Source organism: Leuciscus leuciscus (assembly GCF_965113295.1).
Source record: "Leuciscus leuciscus genome assembly, chromosome: 21".
Lineage (NCBI taxonomy): Eukaryota > Metazoa > Chordata > Actinopteri > Cypriniformes > Leuciscidae > Leuciscus > Leuciscus leuciscus.
The window spans coordinates 37,255,085-37,274,142 of record NC_138745.1 but is presented as its reverse complement, the minus strand read 5'-3'; the positions used below and the strand labels follow the sequence as shown (position 1 = coordinate 37,274,142).

General features: G+C 41.6%; 1 protein-coding gene across 2 annotated transcripts in view; it reads left to right on the top strand.

Annotated features, from left to right (window-relative positions):
- fmn2b (formin 2b) overlaps positions 1–19,058 on the top strand; it is a 72,067-nt gene that overhangs the window by 46,455 nt on the left and 6,554 nt on the right. For both annotated transcript variants that reach the window (XM_082152383.1, XM_082152382.1), the window contains 8 exons: positions 1,969–2,060; positions 2,380–2,509; positions 3,851–3,997; positions 4,211–4,270; positions 4,350–4,470; positions 7,481–7,573; positions 12,829–12,880; positions 13,714–13,863. In XM_082152383.1, coding sequence (XP_082008509.1) covers positions 1,969–2,060; positions 2,380–2,509; positions 3,851–3,997; positions 4,211–4,270; positions 4,350–4,470; positions 7,481–7,573; positions 12,829–12,880; positions 13,714–13,863 — 845 coding nt within the window. The remainder of the gene's footprint in view (positions 1–1,968; positions 2,061–2,379; positions 2,510–3,850; positions 3,998–4,210; positions 4,271–4,349; positions 4,471–7,480; positions 7,574–12,828; positions 12,881–13,713; positions 13,864–19,058) is intronic.

The window sequence follows — 19,058 nt, the reverse complement described above, 5'->3', positions numbered from 1 at the left end:
AGCGCTGGTGTAATCACCACGTTTGAAGTGCGTGTGTATATATATAGATCTCGTGATGATGCTTAATGGAGCCGAGAACTTTTCCCAGAGTTTATATTCACGCCTGAGCCGTACACAAGTCGCTCTCCTGAACCGAAGTGTTTGTCTTAGCCTCATTTCTCCTGTGCTTCTCTCTCGTGTCTGAGAGCGAGAGCAGTGTTCTCTCTTTGATCACCTTCCTGATGCCCCAAACCACTCGGCTGTGTGCGTCTCTGTGCCGTTTGATGTCGGCGGGTTTGTTTATGAAGGTATTTATTCTGCAGTTCTGCTCCGAGGGAAACTCTGCGTCTGTGTGGCGAAGGCTGATTCTCCTGCACACCTAGTAAACCACGAGGAGACGGGGAAACTTGCGTTTTAAAGATCCGCTCAAAACACTTGATATGGATTTTTTTTTATTCCATTTTGAGCATTATTTTGACACGATTGGTCCGAATATTGTCTGATTAGATGTGCATATATAAGTGATGCAAATTGCATCTATTTGGATGTGCATATACGTGATGATGCAAATTCCATCTAATTGGATATGCATATACATAATGCAAATTTTAATCTAATTGGATATGCATATACGTGATGATGCAAATTTCATCTAATTGGATATGCATATCCATTTAGATGAAATTTGCATTACGTATTTGCACATCCAATTAGATGAAATTTGCATCATCACGTATATGCATACGTAATAATGCAAATTTCATCTAAATGGATATGCATATATGTGATGCAAATTTCATCTAATTGGATATGCATATACGTGATGATGCAAATTCCATCTAATTGGAGATGCATATACGTAATGCAAATTTCATCTAAATGGATATGCATATATGCAATGATGTACAGGCAATCTGATTTGGGCTTCACAGCTGGGTTATTTAAACATTATTAGCTGATCAGTAAAAATCCATGGTGACAATTTTTCAAACCAAATTGGGTTGGTTTATTCATTTTCTAATTAAATATGCACTCATTTTCATACATTTCCAGACCAGAAATCTTAACATTTGCATAAAGCCAGTTTCAAAATTCTTGTTTGATTTTTATTGGCATATTAGTGTTAAATTTTTGGATTCTGGAAATCTCTTTTTATCACTCATAAATCAGAAAATACTGTCAACGGCTAGAAAACAGAGTAAAATATTGTACAAATCAGGTGAATGATGTATAAACAAACCTTCAGAATATATATATGGACGTGTGTGTGTGTGTAAAACTGCTGAAGATTTCAGACTTTAAAGATATAGATTGAGATTGAAATCTACAGACACAAATAGATGAAATGCAACAAACACTTTTGTATGTTTTCGTTTCGCTAATCTGAAGGAAGACGAGTTATGTTAGTGAACTGAGCAGTGCATGAACACAATGTGTTTGCCTGTTGTGTGGCGCATTGGTTCAGATGCGTTTTCTTCATCAGCGACTGGAAGTTCCTGAGGTTGAGGTCTTAATCTCTCTGTTCTCTTTATGATGTGCTGTCGTTGGCTAGTGCGCATCTGTCTCTGTCTTTACTGTGTCAATCGCGTCTGGCTGTTTGATGTACTTTCACAATACCACATTTTCCATAATTTGTGGCACCAAACTCTGTTTCTGTTGTTCTTTCGCTCGGAGAGAGAAGGAAACTCATGAGACGGTGCAGCTTTTATTGGACTCTGGCTTCCTAACGACTCTGATTACGCTCTGTTCTCCTTCCAAACGAACCCAAGTAATAATGCGGCTAAACGCAAGAACACCACTGTGCATATTTGTGTAAAGTACAGTGGATGCTGTGAAAGCTGAACTGATTACACTGAGATTTTTGACCATCATAAATAAATGTTAGATGTTAGTGTTATTCTTTCAGCTTATTGTCCAGAAGCTTTACTGGTGTTTTTGAGTTGTGAAATCATAGTTTGCTTGTGTTGAAATGCTGTGTTGTGTTTTCAGAGAGCCCAGCAAGATGAGCTGGACAAAATCGAGAAACACTTCAAATCCTCAAAAGACAAAGAAGGAACCAAACCTCTGGACAAACCCGAGCAGTGAGGATCAAAACACACACTTACACACACACACACAGAGACACAGTTAATAACTTTCAAAGTTAACAGGGAACGTTCTTTCAGGGTTCTCTCAAAGAACCAGTAATGTTGATCTAGCTTAAACGTTTGTTCAATTAGCTGGTATTTAATAATGTTTTCTTGCCCTTGAACGGACACACACATACACACAATTATGTAAAAATACCCGTCTCGGCAAGTGTTCTCTCGGTTCAGTCAAGAGTTGAGAAAGAAACTGGATGTTTGTCAGTTTATTTGCTCAAAATGCTTTATACCATTTGATTTTGTTTTTTGCTCACAGGTTTCTCCATCAGCTCTCCCAGATTCCTGATTTCTCCGGGCGAGTCTTCTGCATTCTCTTTCAGTCGACCTTCTCCGAATGCATCTCGTCTGTTCAGCGCAAACTCCAGATTCTGCAGAGAGTCTGCAAGGTACTGCAAACAAACAATCAGCACAACAACAAACCACTGGATTAGTGGGATTCTGTCCAATTCTTAATCAAGCCTCGTGCCTCGTGATTCATGGTAATGAATCATATGAACCAGTTGGTGAATCAAATACTGGAATCATTGGTCTGAATCAGGCAGACAACTCACTTGCTCACTGAATTGTCAGATGACTCACTTGATCACTGAATCGACTCAGATGACTCGCTTGCTCACTGAATTGACTTAGATGACTCACTTGCTCACTGAATTGACTCAGATGACTCGCTTGCTCACTGAATCGACTCAGATGACTCGCTTGCTCACTGAATCGACTCAGATGACTCACTTTCTCACTGAATCGACTCAGATGACTCACTTTCTCACTGAATCGACTCAGATGACTCACTTGCTCATTGAATCCACTCGGACAACTCACTGAATCGACTCAGATAACACACTGAATTGACTCAGATGACTCACTTGCTCACTGAATCGACTCTAGATGGCTCGATTGCTCACTGAATCGACTCAGATGGCTCGATTGCTCACTGAATCGACTCTAGATGGCTCGATTGCTCACTGAATCGACTCAGATGGCTCGATTGCTCACTGAATCGACTCTAGATGGCTCGATTGCTCACTGAATCGACTCAGATGGCTCGATTGCTCACTGAATCGACTCAGATGGCTCGATTGCTCACTGAATCTGCTTTAAGCTTTTTGTTAATGCTATTTGAGCATAACCGCATTTATGGGACAGTTCATGACAGATTTTTTTGCTGATTTGAAATATGTTATTTAATAGTGAGTTTGGTAAGCCGTCACCGAATCTATTCAGATGATTCGCTCTGCTCTGAACTGCATGTTGTTTTGTATGATATAGTTTCAGGGCTGGTTTCAGTTGGTGCTCACTTATGAAAAACACAATCAAGTCAAGCCACATTTACCCTGGAGGTCTGATGTTTCTGAAAGAGTCTCTTCTGCTCACCCGCATTTATTTGATCAAAACTACAGTAAAACAGAGAAATATTATTCCAGTGTAAATCATCTGTTTTCTATGTGAATATATAGTAAAGTGTAATTTATTCCTGTGATCAAAGCTGAATTTCAGCATCATTACTCCAGTCTTCAGTGTCACATGATCCTTCTGAAATCATTCTGATATGATGATAGTCGGTATTAATACTTGTCTTTTAAACCCCAGTCCTCGAGTAAACACTGACTCTGTCTTCCATGGGTAACAGACACTCGTTCAGACGTCTCACACACACACACACACACACACACACACACACAGACGGTCCAGTTTTGTTCTGAATCCGTGTTTCTGTGCTTCTCCTCCAGGCTGTTCAGAGCGGATCTGGAGTTCTGAAGATTCTCGGTTTAGTTTTGGCGTTTGGTAATTTCATGAATGGAGGGAATCGAACAAGAGGTCAAGCAGACGGTTTTTCCCTGGACATTCTGCCCAAACTCAAGGATGTCAAGAGCAGCGTAAGACTCACACTCACTCACTCACTCACTCACTCACTCACTCACTCACTCACTCACTCACTCACTCACTCACTCACTCACTCACTCACTCACTCACTCACTCACTCACTCACTCACTCACTCACTCACTCACTCACTCACTCACTCACTCACTCACTCACTCACACTTTTTAACTGGTTTCGATCAGCTGATTATTCTCCTCTGGTTTTCAGGACAACAGTAAAAGTCTGCTGGCGTACATCGTGTCGTACTACCTGAGACACTTTGATGAGGTGAGGTTCATATATGATGCTCTCACAGAACAGCATAATCTTTACTAGTCTTCAGTGTGTGTGTGTGTGTGTGTTTCAGGACGCGGGCAGGGAGACGTGTGTGTTTCCGCTCCCAGAACCTCAAGACCTGTTCCAGGCCTCTCAGATGAAGTTTGAGGACTTGACTAAAGATCTGCTGAGACTCCGGAAAGATCTGCGAGGTACAGTTAACCGTGCGTGTGTGTGTGTGTGTGTGTGTGTGTGTGTGTGACTCGATGTACAGAACCTGATCCAGATGCCCTCGTGTTCAACACGCTAAAAAGGATCTTTCTTCTGCTAAAGATCTTCTAGTGTTTTTGTAGTTTAAAGTGATTCTCTTCTAACTGGAAAGAAAGTAGATTGACGAGCTTTGGCTGAAAGTTGGGAAAAGGCCTTGAAGTCTGAAGGTTATTGATTGTAGTTTGAATTATGATTGTTGCTACAGTGTCAGATCAACATAAGAGCTTTGGATCAGGAATAACTGAAAATGGTTCCTTGCACATGTGTAGCAGTGAGTGTTAGCGTTAGCGTTGTGATCCGTCTCTGTTAAAACACACAGTGGTGTGCGAAGGTCAGCTGCTAATGGGCTGGAAGTCGTTAACACTTTTGAAATGGTTAGCAGGCCTTAACGTTGCATTATTTCTCTCTGTGCATTTTATTGTTCCACTTTAACGCAGTTCCTCCGTTTTTTTAGTTTGCGTCTCTGGTACGGCCTCGATCAATCTCTCTCTCTCTCACACACACACACACACACACACACACACACACACACACACACGCGCTCGCTGCAGGGAACAGAGCCTGTAATCGCTCCGGCTGACTTCACTCTGATTGGCTGTTTTCATTTCTTCATGGTTACAGAGCTGACCATCAGCACAGACAAGCTTCATCAGAGCCTCATGTAGAGATCAGAGTATGACTGACACACAGCGTCGAACTCTGTGTTGTCAAACACCGCTGGAAATGGAAAGAAACAAACTGATAACTTTGTAAATCAATTTCAATTCACATTTATTTGAATACCATTTTTCATCGTTTCAAATCAGCTTTACTGAAATTGCATGAGTCCACATTAGTTTACAGTGATCTGTTATCAGAGATGACTAAGTTATGTATTTCAGAAATGTACATATACAAAATCACAGTTAGCTAAAAATGTATTAATTTAAACTATGTAATGATTAAATTACGAAACGATGAACTCATTGAAGTAATAAATACATGTTTGTTAACAAATGATTGACATGTAGAAAAATAACAGTACTGAACACACATCTCTGGATAAAACTGACTTAAATTATCCGTTTCTCTGGATTCACTATTTATAGATGTGTTTGAGAAAGAAAGAAAAACATTTATTCTATAAACTACTGATAACATTTCTTCCCATTTTCAAATAAAAAGTCATATTTGCAGAAATTGTCAAACCAAAAAAATGCAATGTTTTTATTCTTGAATAATGCCAAGAAAACAAGTTCATATTCATTTTAAACATCATACTTTAACTTAAGAAGAATTAGGAGATCAATATTTGGTGGAGTAACACTGATTTTCAGTAGCAAAATGTTCAAAATAATGTACATTAATCGCATCCAAAATAAAACTTTGTTTGCTTAATATGTGTGTAATTTATAATATCTATAAATATAAATATTTTATATATAAATAACACTTTTTTCTTAAATATGTTCGTGTGTGTGTATATATATATATATATATATATATATATATATATATATATATATGTATGTGTGTGTAATTATACACCGTACACACACATATATTATGTAAACAAACTTTTATTTTGGATATGTTTTAATCGTTGGCCAGCTCTAATATATCTATATTAATATATTAATGTGGTCTGGAATGGGCAAAATATGCCTGGAAAAAAAACATAAATACACAATAATTCTTCACACTGTATATATATATATATATATATATATATATATATATATATATATATATATATAATGCATGTATTGGCAACCATTTTTAACAGATACAAATTCTACAATAGATTCAGATTTTAAACCCTTATATATTTTTTAAACTTTATTAAAACCCAGTCGAGGGTCGTTTCCCTCAGCCGGAGGAATGTCTGGTTCTGGAGTCGTGAGGGAGAGCTCTTGGTAATGGTCCTCTGCTCAGACCTCTGGGTAATGGTCCTCTGCTCAGACCTCTGGGTAATGGTCCTCTGCTCAGACCTCTGGGTAATGGTCCTCTGCTCAGACCTCTGGGTAATGGTCCTCTGCTCAGGCTGTTTGCCCTGACCCTAATTGCAGTAATTGCTGCATGTTTTAGCTGAGGATGAGCGATGGTTTCTGGGAAGGAAGTGAGGATTTCCCCTCGCTCTTCCTCTAATCTCTGAGGTTCACAGGTTAACGCGTCTAATCCCGGGTTTATCCACACACTCTGCTCGCTTCGGTCTTTGAACAGCGTGACACTTCTGTCTCTTCTGTCTGTGTGTGTTTAAGAGCGCAGGTTCACACGGTTCACATTAAAGAGGACCGGAGAGCCTTTTTGATGCGTTAAAGTTCGTGTGTGTAGTTTGTGTCGAGTTAATCTCAGGACCGTCCTGATGATGTTTGCAGATGTGTTCAGGTCGGTCTCTGACCCTTCTGGAGGTCAAAGGTCAGGAGAATCCTTCCCTGTGCTCTTGAGATGTGGAAACTGCATTAGTAATAAAATAATTAGATATTAATGATCGTTTGACAGTCTTGAATCATCAAGCAGAATTGAGTGTGCTTGCATTATTTACAGTTTTTATTATATTTCAGTTAACATTTTATTTTAGGTAACATGTGTATTTATGGTATAATAACCCTTATTTACTTTATTTTATTTTTTATTTCATAAATGCCATTTTGAATGTACATACTGTATATGAAGGGCTTCGTTCATGAAACATGAGCAGATATAGATCATAAACATCCGTTAACATCCCGTTAGTTAACGTTAATGCTTTTAACAGCATTTGTTACAGTATTTATTAATGTTTGTTAGTTAAAAATAAACTGTTCATTGTTAGTGTTAGCTCATTAAATATTAACAGATACAACTTTTAAATTGAAGAATGCATTAAATTAATAAATGCTTTAGGAGTGTTTTCATTGTTAGTTCATAATTCGTTCCGTTTATATGATCATCATTTTTGCGCCTGTTTCTGACTGTGGTCCTGTTTCCCAGCATGCACTGCTCAGGTGGAGAAGGTTTGCTCGGTCTCGACGGAGGAGCATCTGCAGCCCTTTAAAGACCAGATGGAGACGTTCGTCAGCGAAGGTGAGCGAACCTGGGGATCTTTCGGCTCGGTTTATTCCCGATGACTGGTGTCGATTAAACGGGAATTCCTGGGATGTTTCCCGTCAGTGGGACAGAATTCCTCTTCTCTCCGGAGGATCCTCTTAATCAATGACTTAATCCGGTTTCTCCTGCCGTGGGTGAAAATTAGAGGCCAGGTTTGCTAATGAGTGTCCTCCAGAGCCACACACGCACAGGCACACGCACAGGCACACGCACAGGCACACGCACAGGCACACGCACAGGCACACGCACAGGCACACACAGACACACGCACAGGCACACGCACAGGCACACACAGACACACGCACAGGCACACACAGACACAGACACGCACACACAGACACAGGCACGCACGCACACACAGGCACGCACACGCACACGCAGACACGCACACGCAGACACGCACACGCAGACACGCACACGCAGACACGCAGACACGCACACGCGCACACGCAGACACGCGCACACGCAGACGCGCACACGCAGACACGCACACGCACACGCAGACACGCACACGCAGACACGCACATGCAGACACGCACACGCAGACACGCACACGCAGACACGCGCACACACAGACACAGACACGCGCACACACAGACACAGACACGCACAGACACAGACACGCGCACACACAGACACAGACACGCGCACACACAGACACAGACACGCGCACACACAGACACAGACACGCGCACACACAGACACAGACACGCGCACACACAGACACGCGCACACACAGACACAGACACGCGCACACACAGACACAGACACGCGCACACACAGACACAGACACGCGCACACACAGACACAGACACGCGCACACACAGACACAGACACGCGCACACACAGACACAGACACGCGCACACACAGACACGCACACACACTCTCATACACTCACTCTCTAATTCACACTCACTCACTCACACACACTCACTCTCTCTCACTCACTCTATAATACACACACGCTCACTCTCTCACACTCTCACACACTCACTCTATAATACACACACGCTCCCTCTCTCACTCACTCTATAATTCACACACACACACACACACACACACACTCACTCTATAATGCACACACGCTCACTCTCTCACTCACTCACTCTATAATACACACACGCTCACTCACTCACTCTATAATACACACACGCTCACTCTCACACACTCACTCTATAATTCACACACGCTCACTCTATAATGCACACACGCTCACTCTAATGCACACACGCTCACTTTCCCTCACTCACTCTATAATACACACACGCTCACTCTCACACACGCTCACTCTATAATGCACACACGCTCACTCTCTCACTCACTCTATAATACACACACACTCACTCACTCTATAATACACACACGCTCACTCTCTCACTCACTCACTATAATTCACACACACTCACTATAATACACACATGCTCACTCTCTCACTCACTCTATAATACACACACGCTCACTCTCTCACTCACTCTATAATACACACACGCTCACTCTCTCACTATAATTCACACACACTCACTATAATACACACATGCTCACTCTCTCACTCACTCTATAATACACACACGCTCACTCTCTCACACACTCTATAATTCACACACACTCACTCTATAATACACACACACACTCACTCACTCTATAATACACACACGCTCGCTCTCTCACTCACTCTATAATTCACACACACTCACTCTATAATACACACACACACGCTCACTCACTCACTCTATAATACACACACACACACTCACTCACTCTATAATACACACACGCTCGCTCTCTCACACACTCTATAATTCACACACACTCACTCTATAATACACACACACACACACACTCACTCACTCTATAATACACACACGCTCGCTCTCTCACTCACTCTATAATTCACACACACTCACTCTATAATGCACACACGCTCACTCTCTCTCACTCACTCACTCACTCTATAATACACACACGCTCACTCTCTCACTCACTCACTCACTCTATAATTCACTCACTCTATAATACACACAAACACTCACTCACTCTATAATACACACACTCACTCACTCACTCTATAATACACACACGCTCACTCTCTCTCACTCACTCACTCTATAATACACACGCTCCCTCTCACTCACTCTATAATTCACACACACTCACTCTATAATGCACACACGCTCACTCTATAATACACACACGCTCACTCTCTCTCTCCCTCACTCACTCTATAATACACACACGCTCCCTCTCACTCACTCTATAATTCACACACACTCACTCTATAATGCACACACGCTCACTCTCTCACTCACTCACTCTATAATACACACGCTCCCTCTCACTCACTCTATAATTCACACACTCACTCTATAATGCACACACGCTCACTCTCTCACTCACTCAATAATACACACACGCTCACTCTCACACACTCACTCTATAATACACACACGCTCACTCTCTCACTCACTCTATAATACACACACGCTCACTCTCTCACTCTTCACTCTATAATACACACGCTCACTCGCTCACTCTATAATACACACACGCTCACTCTCACCCACTCACTCACTCAATAATACACATGCTCACTCACTCTATAATACACACACGCTCACTCACACACACTCACTCTATAATACACACACGCTCACTCTATAATACACACACGCTCACTCTCACCCGCTCACTCTCACCCACTCACTCACTCTATAATACACTCACTCTCTCACTCACTCACTCTATAATACACACGCTCACTCTCACTCGCTCACTCTATAATACACACGCTCACTCTCACCCACTCACTCAATAATACACACGCTCACTCACTCTATAATACACACGCTCACTCACTCACTCACTCTATAATACACGCTCACTCACTCACTCTATAATACACACACGCTCGCTCACTCACTCACTCTATAATACACACTCACGCTCGCTCACTCACTCACTCTATAATACACACTCACAATCGCTCACTCTATAATACACACTCACGCTCGCTCACTCACTCACTCACTCTATAATACACACTCTCACTCGCTCACTCTATAATACACACGCTCACTCTCACCCACTCACTCACTCAATTCACACGCTCACTCACTCTATAATACACACACGCTCACTCTATAATACACACACGCTCACTCTCTCACCCACTCACTCACTCACTCTATAATACACACGCTCACTCACTCACTCTATAATACACACACGCTCACTCTCTCTCACTCACTCTATAATACACACTCACTCACACTCACTCACACTCTCTCTCTATAATACACACTCCTACTCACACACACACACACACACTCACTCACTCACTCACTCACTCTCACACACTCACTCACACTCTCTCTCTCACTCACACACTTATACACTCACTCACTCTCTAATACACACGCTCACTCTCTTACTCACACTCTCTCTCACTCACTCACTGACACTCGCTCTCTCACACACTCACTCACACACACACATGCTCACTCTCTCACACACACACACACACACACACACACACACACACACACACACACACGTGACAGACATACGGGTGATTTGTGTCTCATGGCGTTGAACACTTTACCACTAGCCTCAATTTGTTAGCGCACCTTGAACGATGACCCCTGATGGCCTCTGAGCTTCTAAGGAAGCGTTTCTCTCTCTCTCTCCCGAAAGAAGCCAGAAGACCAAATTTATACAGATATTATTTATACGTAATATGTATACGTGTGTGTGTTCTGTTCGCTTCTCGGTAAATCCATCAGACCCTTCAGTGAATGTTTACAGGAGAAGTTGAGCTGAAAACACACACTGATCTTTTGCTCGTCCTCCTGATCAGCAACGAGACGTCACTGACTTTCACACACACTACTTGAATGCGTTCTGCTGAAGCTCGTTTCTCATGTGTGCGGCAGTGAATGACTTTGGTTTGGAGCTGAACTCTTCTTTCTGTTTCCTGGTAAAGTTTGTTTCATCTCACACACACACACACACACACTTATGGTCTGATCTCACCTTTACACACACACTTATGGTCTGATCTCACCTTTACACACACACTTATGGTCTGATCTCACCTTTACACACACACTCACTCACTCTCTTACGGTCTGATCTCACCTTTACACACGCACACACTATCTTACACGCGGCACAATGCAGCGCCAAGCACGACGCAAGTGTTTTTTGCTAGTTTCAGTCTGACGCAGTTTTCATTTTCACGTCCTGCGCCATGTTTAAATAGCAAATGCATTTGCGCCCCTTTGTGCGCCCATGAGCTGCTGGTCTGAGAACTAGAGGTGTGTTCTGGCGCATTGTTGGACCGTTGCTATTTTGAGGTAACAGAAATAGACTGCGTTGACCAACTGAAACCTGCTCTAAAGTCAATTTTTTTAATATGTGGCGGCTCCACAACGCGCGTACACTCTGCTTATTAAACACACAGGGACGTGCAGCAGCACACACACACATGCCAAATATTTAAAATAAAAGGATTACAATGTAAAATATTATTTTTGTGTACTTAAAGATATGGTGAATCCGGCTTGTCCCGTAGATGTTCTGCTTGCGCACTTTTACCTCGCGCACGAGCAGATCCGTTTGCGCTCTGGAGAAGCATCCGCCATGGCGCGAGCACAACTGGCATTTAAAGGGAATGGGAGATGAGACTCTGATTAGTTTAACGCACGTAAATCCCAAAACACACCCATTACTCATTAGGAGAAATAGAGACGACCCTTTTAGACCATGCGCCGACCATTTTTCCCGTCGTAAAACTAGCAAAAGTGGATTCAGACGCCCTAAGTGAACTTGCGCCCTGCGCTTTAGACCATGAGCTTAGATCGTTAAAATAGGGCCCATGGTCTGATCTCACCTTTACACACACACACACACTCTCTTACGGTCTGATGTCAGATGATTTAACGGCTGCTGCTTCTTTGGCTTCAATTACACAACGTGATTCCCTGTTCCCAGACTCTGTTTCTGTCTCTTCTGGGAAAACTGGGAATGATGCAGCGATGCACGTTTTAACACTCTCTGACTGTCGTCTGTACAGAAAAACTGTCATTTTTCAGTTTATTTCTGTGAATCTGCCGTCAGACAGTCTGTTCTGTCCACAGCGCTGTAGAAGTGAGCTGTTGTATACCCGTAAGCTCACATGGACATGTTTTGAACCCACTAAAGATTAAAAACATGTATTTTCTTCTTTTTACAGCAAAAACTGAGCTGGAATGTCAAGAGAAGCAACTCAGTGAAACACACAAAATGTAAGAAGTCATTTTTGCCATTACACGTATTTTTTTAAGCTGTTACTTTTTTCTATTAAAAAAAAGGACAGAATTAGCAAAGACAAGATGTTAACGTTTCCTGTAAAGCAAATCTACTGAACGAACCATTTTTATTTTATATAAAATATGTATTTCACAATTATTTTTTGTTATCTAACGTCTAACCGTGTTGTTCCAAATTTAAAATTGATATCACAAAAATTGAGCCGCTAAAAGAATTTAAAGTAGCGTTTTCATGGTAACGCAGTTTCTGATAAAAAAAATTTTTTACGCAGGATGAATTTTGAATGTTTACATTTTCAGTGATACCCATTTTATGATGATTACTAAAATATGTGGTGGGGGGGAGGCAATAACCCAGAAAACTGACCGTTAACAGACATCACTAAATCATTTTTTATTCCCAAAAGCATTTAAGAATGTTCGTGTTTTTTTGTTATAAAGACAAAACAAAATATGATGACACTTTTTTTCCAGTAATTACACCGAGGAACATTTTACGAACTAAGAATTTATCTTCAAAAATTCTTATAAAAAAAAAAGATTTTCATGAATCCGTTTCCCCCCAGATTTTTTGTAGGAAAACTAACCTAGAACACTCTAGCAACCACGTTTAGCACAGGCACACAGTTTGTATTTCCTTCAGAAAAAGAAAAACCCCAGTTTTTTTTTTATTTTTTTTTTTTATTATGGTGTTTCCACTTGGAATTAGCGGGAGACGTTCTGTTCAATCCGTGAGGAATTCTTGTGTCCTGATTTCCATTATCTTGAGTTACTCTCGCATCTCTCTGAAAGGGTTGTGTTTGTCACAGGTTCCTGGATCTGTGCGTGTTCTTCTCGGTCAAGGCCAAAGGCGGAGAGAAAGAGGTTTCTCCAAACACCTTCTTCTCCGTGTGGCACGAGTTCTCCAGCGACTTTAAAGACACCTGGAAGAAGGAGAACAAGGTCATCCTGCAGGAGAGGTACGTGTGTGTGTGTGTGTGTGTGTGTGTCAACAAACACCTTTTCCCTCCGTGGCCTCAGTGTTTAGTCCCAGATCACTGTGGCGTAATGGAGAATAAAGAAGCTCAGGCTGATTTATGAAGTCTCTTCTGTCGAGTCTTCGCTCTTTAAGTGTTGCGGGAACATCTTCCGAGGCCGAGGTGTGTTTTAGGAACGCCTGCTGTCCAGCTGCGTGATTTAATGTGGGATTAATGCAAATACCTGAGCACGCCGTCCACAGGTGCATCATGGGAAGGGCTGAAATATGCTCTCTCAGAGGGAACGTACAGCAGTATAGTGTTGGTTACACTTTTCATCTGTGATTGAGGAAAGCTTTGTTCTGACACGGAAAAGTGTGTGGATCAGCATTCCTGGAATTAGACGCTCCTGAATCTTCCAAAAGAAACGTGTGTGTGTGTGCGTGTTCTGGACTGAATGTGTGTGTGTGTGTTCGTTCTCTGGACTGAACGTGTGTGTGTGTGTTCTGGACTGAACATGTGTGTGTGTGTTCTGGACTGAACATGTGTGTGTGTGTTCTGGACTGAACGCGTGTGTGTGTGTGTGTGTGTTCTGGACTGAACGCGTGTGTGTGTGTGTGTTCTGGACTGAACGTGTGTGTGTGTGTGTTCTCTGGACTGAACGTGTGTGTGTGTGTGTTCGTTCTCTGGACTGAACGTGTGTGTGTGTTCTGGACTGAACATGTGTGTGTGTTCTGGACTGAACGCGTGTGTGTGTGTTCTGGACTGAACGCGTGTGTGTGTGTTCTGGACTGAACGCGTGTGTGTGTGTTCTGGACTGAACGCGTGTGTGTGTGTTCTGGACTGAACGTGTGTGTGTGTGTTCTGGACTGAACGTGTGTGTGTGTGTTCTGGACTGAACGTGTGTGTGTGTGTGTGTGTGTGTGTTCTGGACTGAACGTGTGTGTGTGTGTTCATTCTCTGGACTGAACGTGTGTGTTCTGGACTGAACGTGTGTGTGTGTGTTCTGGACTGAACGTGTGTGTGTGTGTGTTCTGGACTGAACGTGTGTGTGTGTTCATTCTCTGGACTGAACGTGTGTGTGTGTTCTGGACTGAACGCGTGTGTGTGTGTGTTCTCTGGACTGAACGTGTGTGTGTGTTCTGGACTGAACGTGTGTGTGTGTGTGTGTGTGTTCTGGACTGAACGTGTGTGTGTGTGTTCTGGACTGAACGCGTGTGTGTGTGTGTGTTCTCTGGACTGAACGTGTGTGTGTTCGTTCTCTGGACTGAACGTGTGTGTGTGTTCTGGACTGAACGTGTGTGTGTGTGTGTTCTGGACTGAACGTGTGTGTGTGTGTGTTCTGGACTGAACGTGTGTGTGTGTGTGTGTGTGTTCTGGACTGAACGTGTGTGTGTGTGTGTGTGTTCTCTGGACTGAAAGTGTGTGTGTGTGTGTTCTCTGGACTGAACGTGTGTGTGTGTGTGTGTTCTCTGGACTGAACGTGTGTGTGTTCTGGACTGAACGCGTGTGTGTGTGTGTGTTCTCTGGACTGAATGTGTGTGTGTTCTGGACTGAACGCGTGTGTGTGTTCTCTGGACTGAACGTGTGTGTGTTCTGGACTGAACGCGTGTGTGTGTGTGTGTTCTCTGGACTGAATGTGTGTGAAGATCAAAGATGAGTCTGACGGTTTGATCCTGCGGAAAAACTCATGTTCTTCGTCACTATTTCTCTGTTGTTTTCCAGCCCAAATATCATAGATCTGTAGATCTGCCCTGGACTGGAGATTCTTCTAGTCGACTAGTTGTTCATGTAAGCCATTAGTCGACTAATCCTGCGTTTATTTTAATAAGCCATAAATCATAATGCGCCTTTAATTGCCTATATAAAATACATATAGCCTAATCAGCGCTCAACTTCAAGCATAAAGCCACGGCGCGCCGGCAAACGTCATGATGATGAATGTGTCGTTGAGAAAACTGAATGCGACTCTAAACATTTAAATTTATTTTATTGGTGGGGGGGGGGGGTATGTGTTTTATCTGCATGTTCTTGAGTGTCACGAAAGGCGCCTATAAATAAAATGTATTATTATTATTAAGTCAGTGATGCTGACTCGTCATCTCCGCCTATATGCTCGTTTCATACGGATTACATAATCTGAGAATATTTATTTTCCATTGAATCTGTTCATTCAAATGTAGACATGTCAAGCTTTCTATAGATATATTTCTCATGTCTGAGTTTCGGTTCATTTGTGACGCGCTCGAGTTCAAGACCGAATCGACAGAAAGCAACATTGTTTTACAAAAGCACAACGTTTTGTTTGTTATTGTGAGTTTTCAGAAATAAAAGTGGACCCTTTACAGTTTGCATTACTCTTATCGTATGACCAAAACCGACTGAGTATTTTGAGTGAAATGCAGTGATGTGTGTGTGTGTCATGCAGTAACACACTCTCTCCACACAAACACTTATGTGTCTAATAACACACATTTATCTGTTAGCATTAGAGTGACGTGTAAAGTGTTGCTACTTGCATGTTTCAAGTGATATCCGCCATATTTGAGGTTGATGAATGATAGACGAAGGTTTGTTAACGATCTGTCCGTCACAGACTGCAGGATTACGACACTTTCAAGTTTTTTTCTCTGCGTCTGAACGACTAATAACAGTTCGGTCGACTACACCTCTTCTAGCTGATTGGTCGACTAAGCCTCTTCTAGCTGATTGGTCGACTACACCTCTTCTAGCTGATTGGTCGACTACACCTCTTCTAGCTGATTCGTCGACTAAGCCTCTTCTAGCTGATTGGTCGACTAAGCCTCTTCTAGCTGATTGGTCGACTAAGCCTCTTCTAGCTGATTGGTCGACTACACCTCTTCTAGCTGATTGGTCGACTAAGCCTCTTCTAGCTGATTGGTCGACTACGCCTCTTCTAGCTGATTCGTCGACTAAGCCTCTTCTAGCTGATTGGTCGACTAAGCCTCTTCTAGCTGATTGGTCGACTAAGCCTCTTCTAGTTGATTAACGGTTAGTCCATTTCTTGAGGTTTACAGTGTCACAAGATTTCTCTGAGAAATGCCTCAAACTAAAGTGAGATGGCGTTCGGGCGATCGGTTGCTCTCCATGACCTGTGCCATGTGTTTAATATTAGGGTTGCTCTGAGAGCGAGAGTGCATCGATGAACCCTGTGTGTTTGTGTAACCCTGCTAATGAAAAGAGGACCGGCGCGGTACGCTAGCTTCCAGTGGAGCGATGGAGCGGTGCGATAGCAGACACAGACGAGCCCTTCAGCTCTACATTATTCATGAGGACCTCTATCTCTCTCTCTACATCTGTCCTCACACACTCACGCTTTCACTCACTCGCTTTATCTCTCTTAATTGTTATTCTCTTTATTTTCCTACGTTTTTTATGTTTTTTTATTTTTCCTTTTGAATTTTTGTTCATTTTATTTTTCTCTTTCTTTCTCTTTATAATTTTTTTTGCTTGCTTGCTTTGCTCTCACTTTCTTTATTTATTAATTAATTTTTTGTCTTAATTGTCATTCTCTATTTTTCTTTTTATGTTTTTCTTTTTTGTTGTCTTTTTTTTCTCTATTTATTCTTTTTTTTGCCTGCTTTGCTCTTTTCCTTTATTTCTATAAAATTTTGTCTTAATTGTCATTCTCTATTTTCTTTTTATTCTTTTACTTTTAATTGTTTAATTTTTCTCTTTCTTTTTTCTTCCATTTATGCATTTTTCTTTTTGCTTTTCACTTTTTCTTTCTTTTTTTTCTTTTTTGTCTTAATTGTCATTTATATTTTTCTTTCCGTATATTTGTTTTTTCTTTTTTGTTCTTTTTTGTTCTTTTTTGCCTTTTTCATTTAATTTTGTTCATTTAATTTTATAATTTTTTTTATTATTTTATTTAATTTTTATTTTGTATTGTATCTTTATCTTATTTTTCTTGTATTTCCCTTTTCTTTTTATTTAAATTTTTTCTATTTTTCTTAATTTTGTTCATCTTTTTCATGTAATCGGTTTGGTTTGTTCTTTTGTTTTTCCTTTTTATTTAATTATTTTAATGTCTTTTTCTAATTTGTTGTTTTGTTTTATTCGTCTAATAATATAGTTTTTGTTTGGTTATTTTTCTGTTTTTGTTTCTATTTATCTTTGTTTAGCTTTTTTGTTCATTTATTTCTCTTTCCTTTTCTTTCTACACATTTATGTACATATTCTGCTTTATATACGTTTCTCCCCCTTCCTTTAATATGAATATGAAAGCATAGAGGTTGTTGTGCTGCAGTTAGTGTTGCGTCTCTAACCTGTGTGTTTCCCACATCACATCTCGATCGCTGCTTCTGACTGATTCCCGATCACCGTGACCTCTGACCTCTGACCTGTGCAGCGCTGAGGTTAGCGCTTAGCTCTCGTCTGCCAGGGCCTGAAACTCAATCTGTGGCGTATAATCCGAAACACGATCGTGGAGATGTACAAAAGAGCTGGGCTGGTGTTTCACTGGTTCCTGCAGTGATAAGAAGTGCTTTATTCGACACAGAGCGTCTTTATCTCACCGAAGCGACACGTCTGACTCTGATAGACGAGTTCCCAGAGAGTGTTGCGTTTCCTTTGACATTGGCTGGCCTGTTAATCACTCGATCTGCTGCTAAAGTGTTTGCTTTTCTCCGCCAGCGCCACCTAAAACCCCACAGAGTTTCTGTCTCTCGGCCCCAATTTGTCCTGAAAGCTTGTGGTTTGTGTGAGTCTCGTCTTCTGGAGCCGAGAGAGACTGATCTGTCTGACACTGAGAGCTCTCAGCGGAGACGTGTGTGTGTGTGTGTTTCTTTAACCCCGGCGGGTCTGAAGGCTGCAACCAAACATTTCACTGCGCTTTTACTGCTAACCAACTCTTACAACACAGCAACAAATATATATATTTTCTGTCTCTTGAATTAAAGAGTTTTTGTAGTGTATTTTTGTCTGGTTTTTGTCCGGTTGAGATGGTCTGAAGTGTTGGGAGTGTTTTGAGCAGCACTGGTTACACAGGACGTCTTTATACGCTTCAGTTTAACATAAGTTAAATGAATAAGTTTGATTGATTCACCAGAATGATTGACAATTAGGAGGACCAATAGTATAGGTGATCGTTTGTGATATTAGATCATAAAGTCAGTCTGTGTGTCGAACACCTCTGACACTCACTAGTAGAACCTCGTAAAAGATCATCAGCGTCT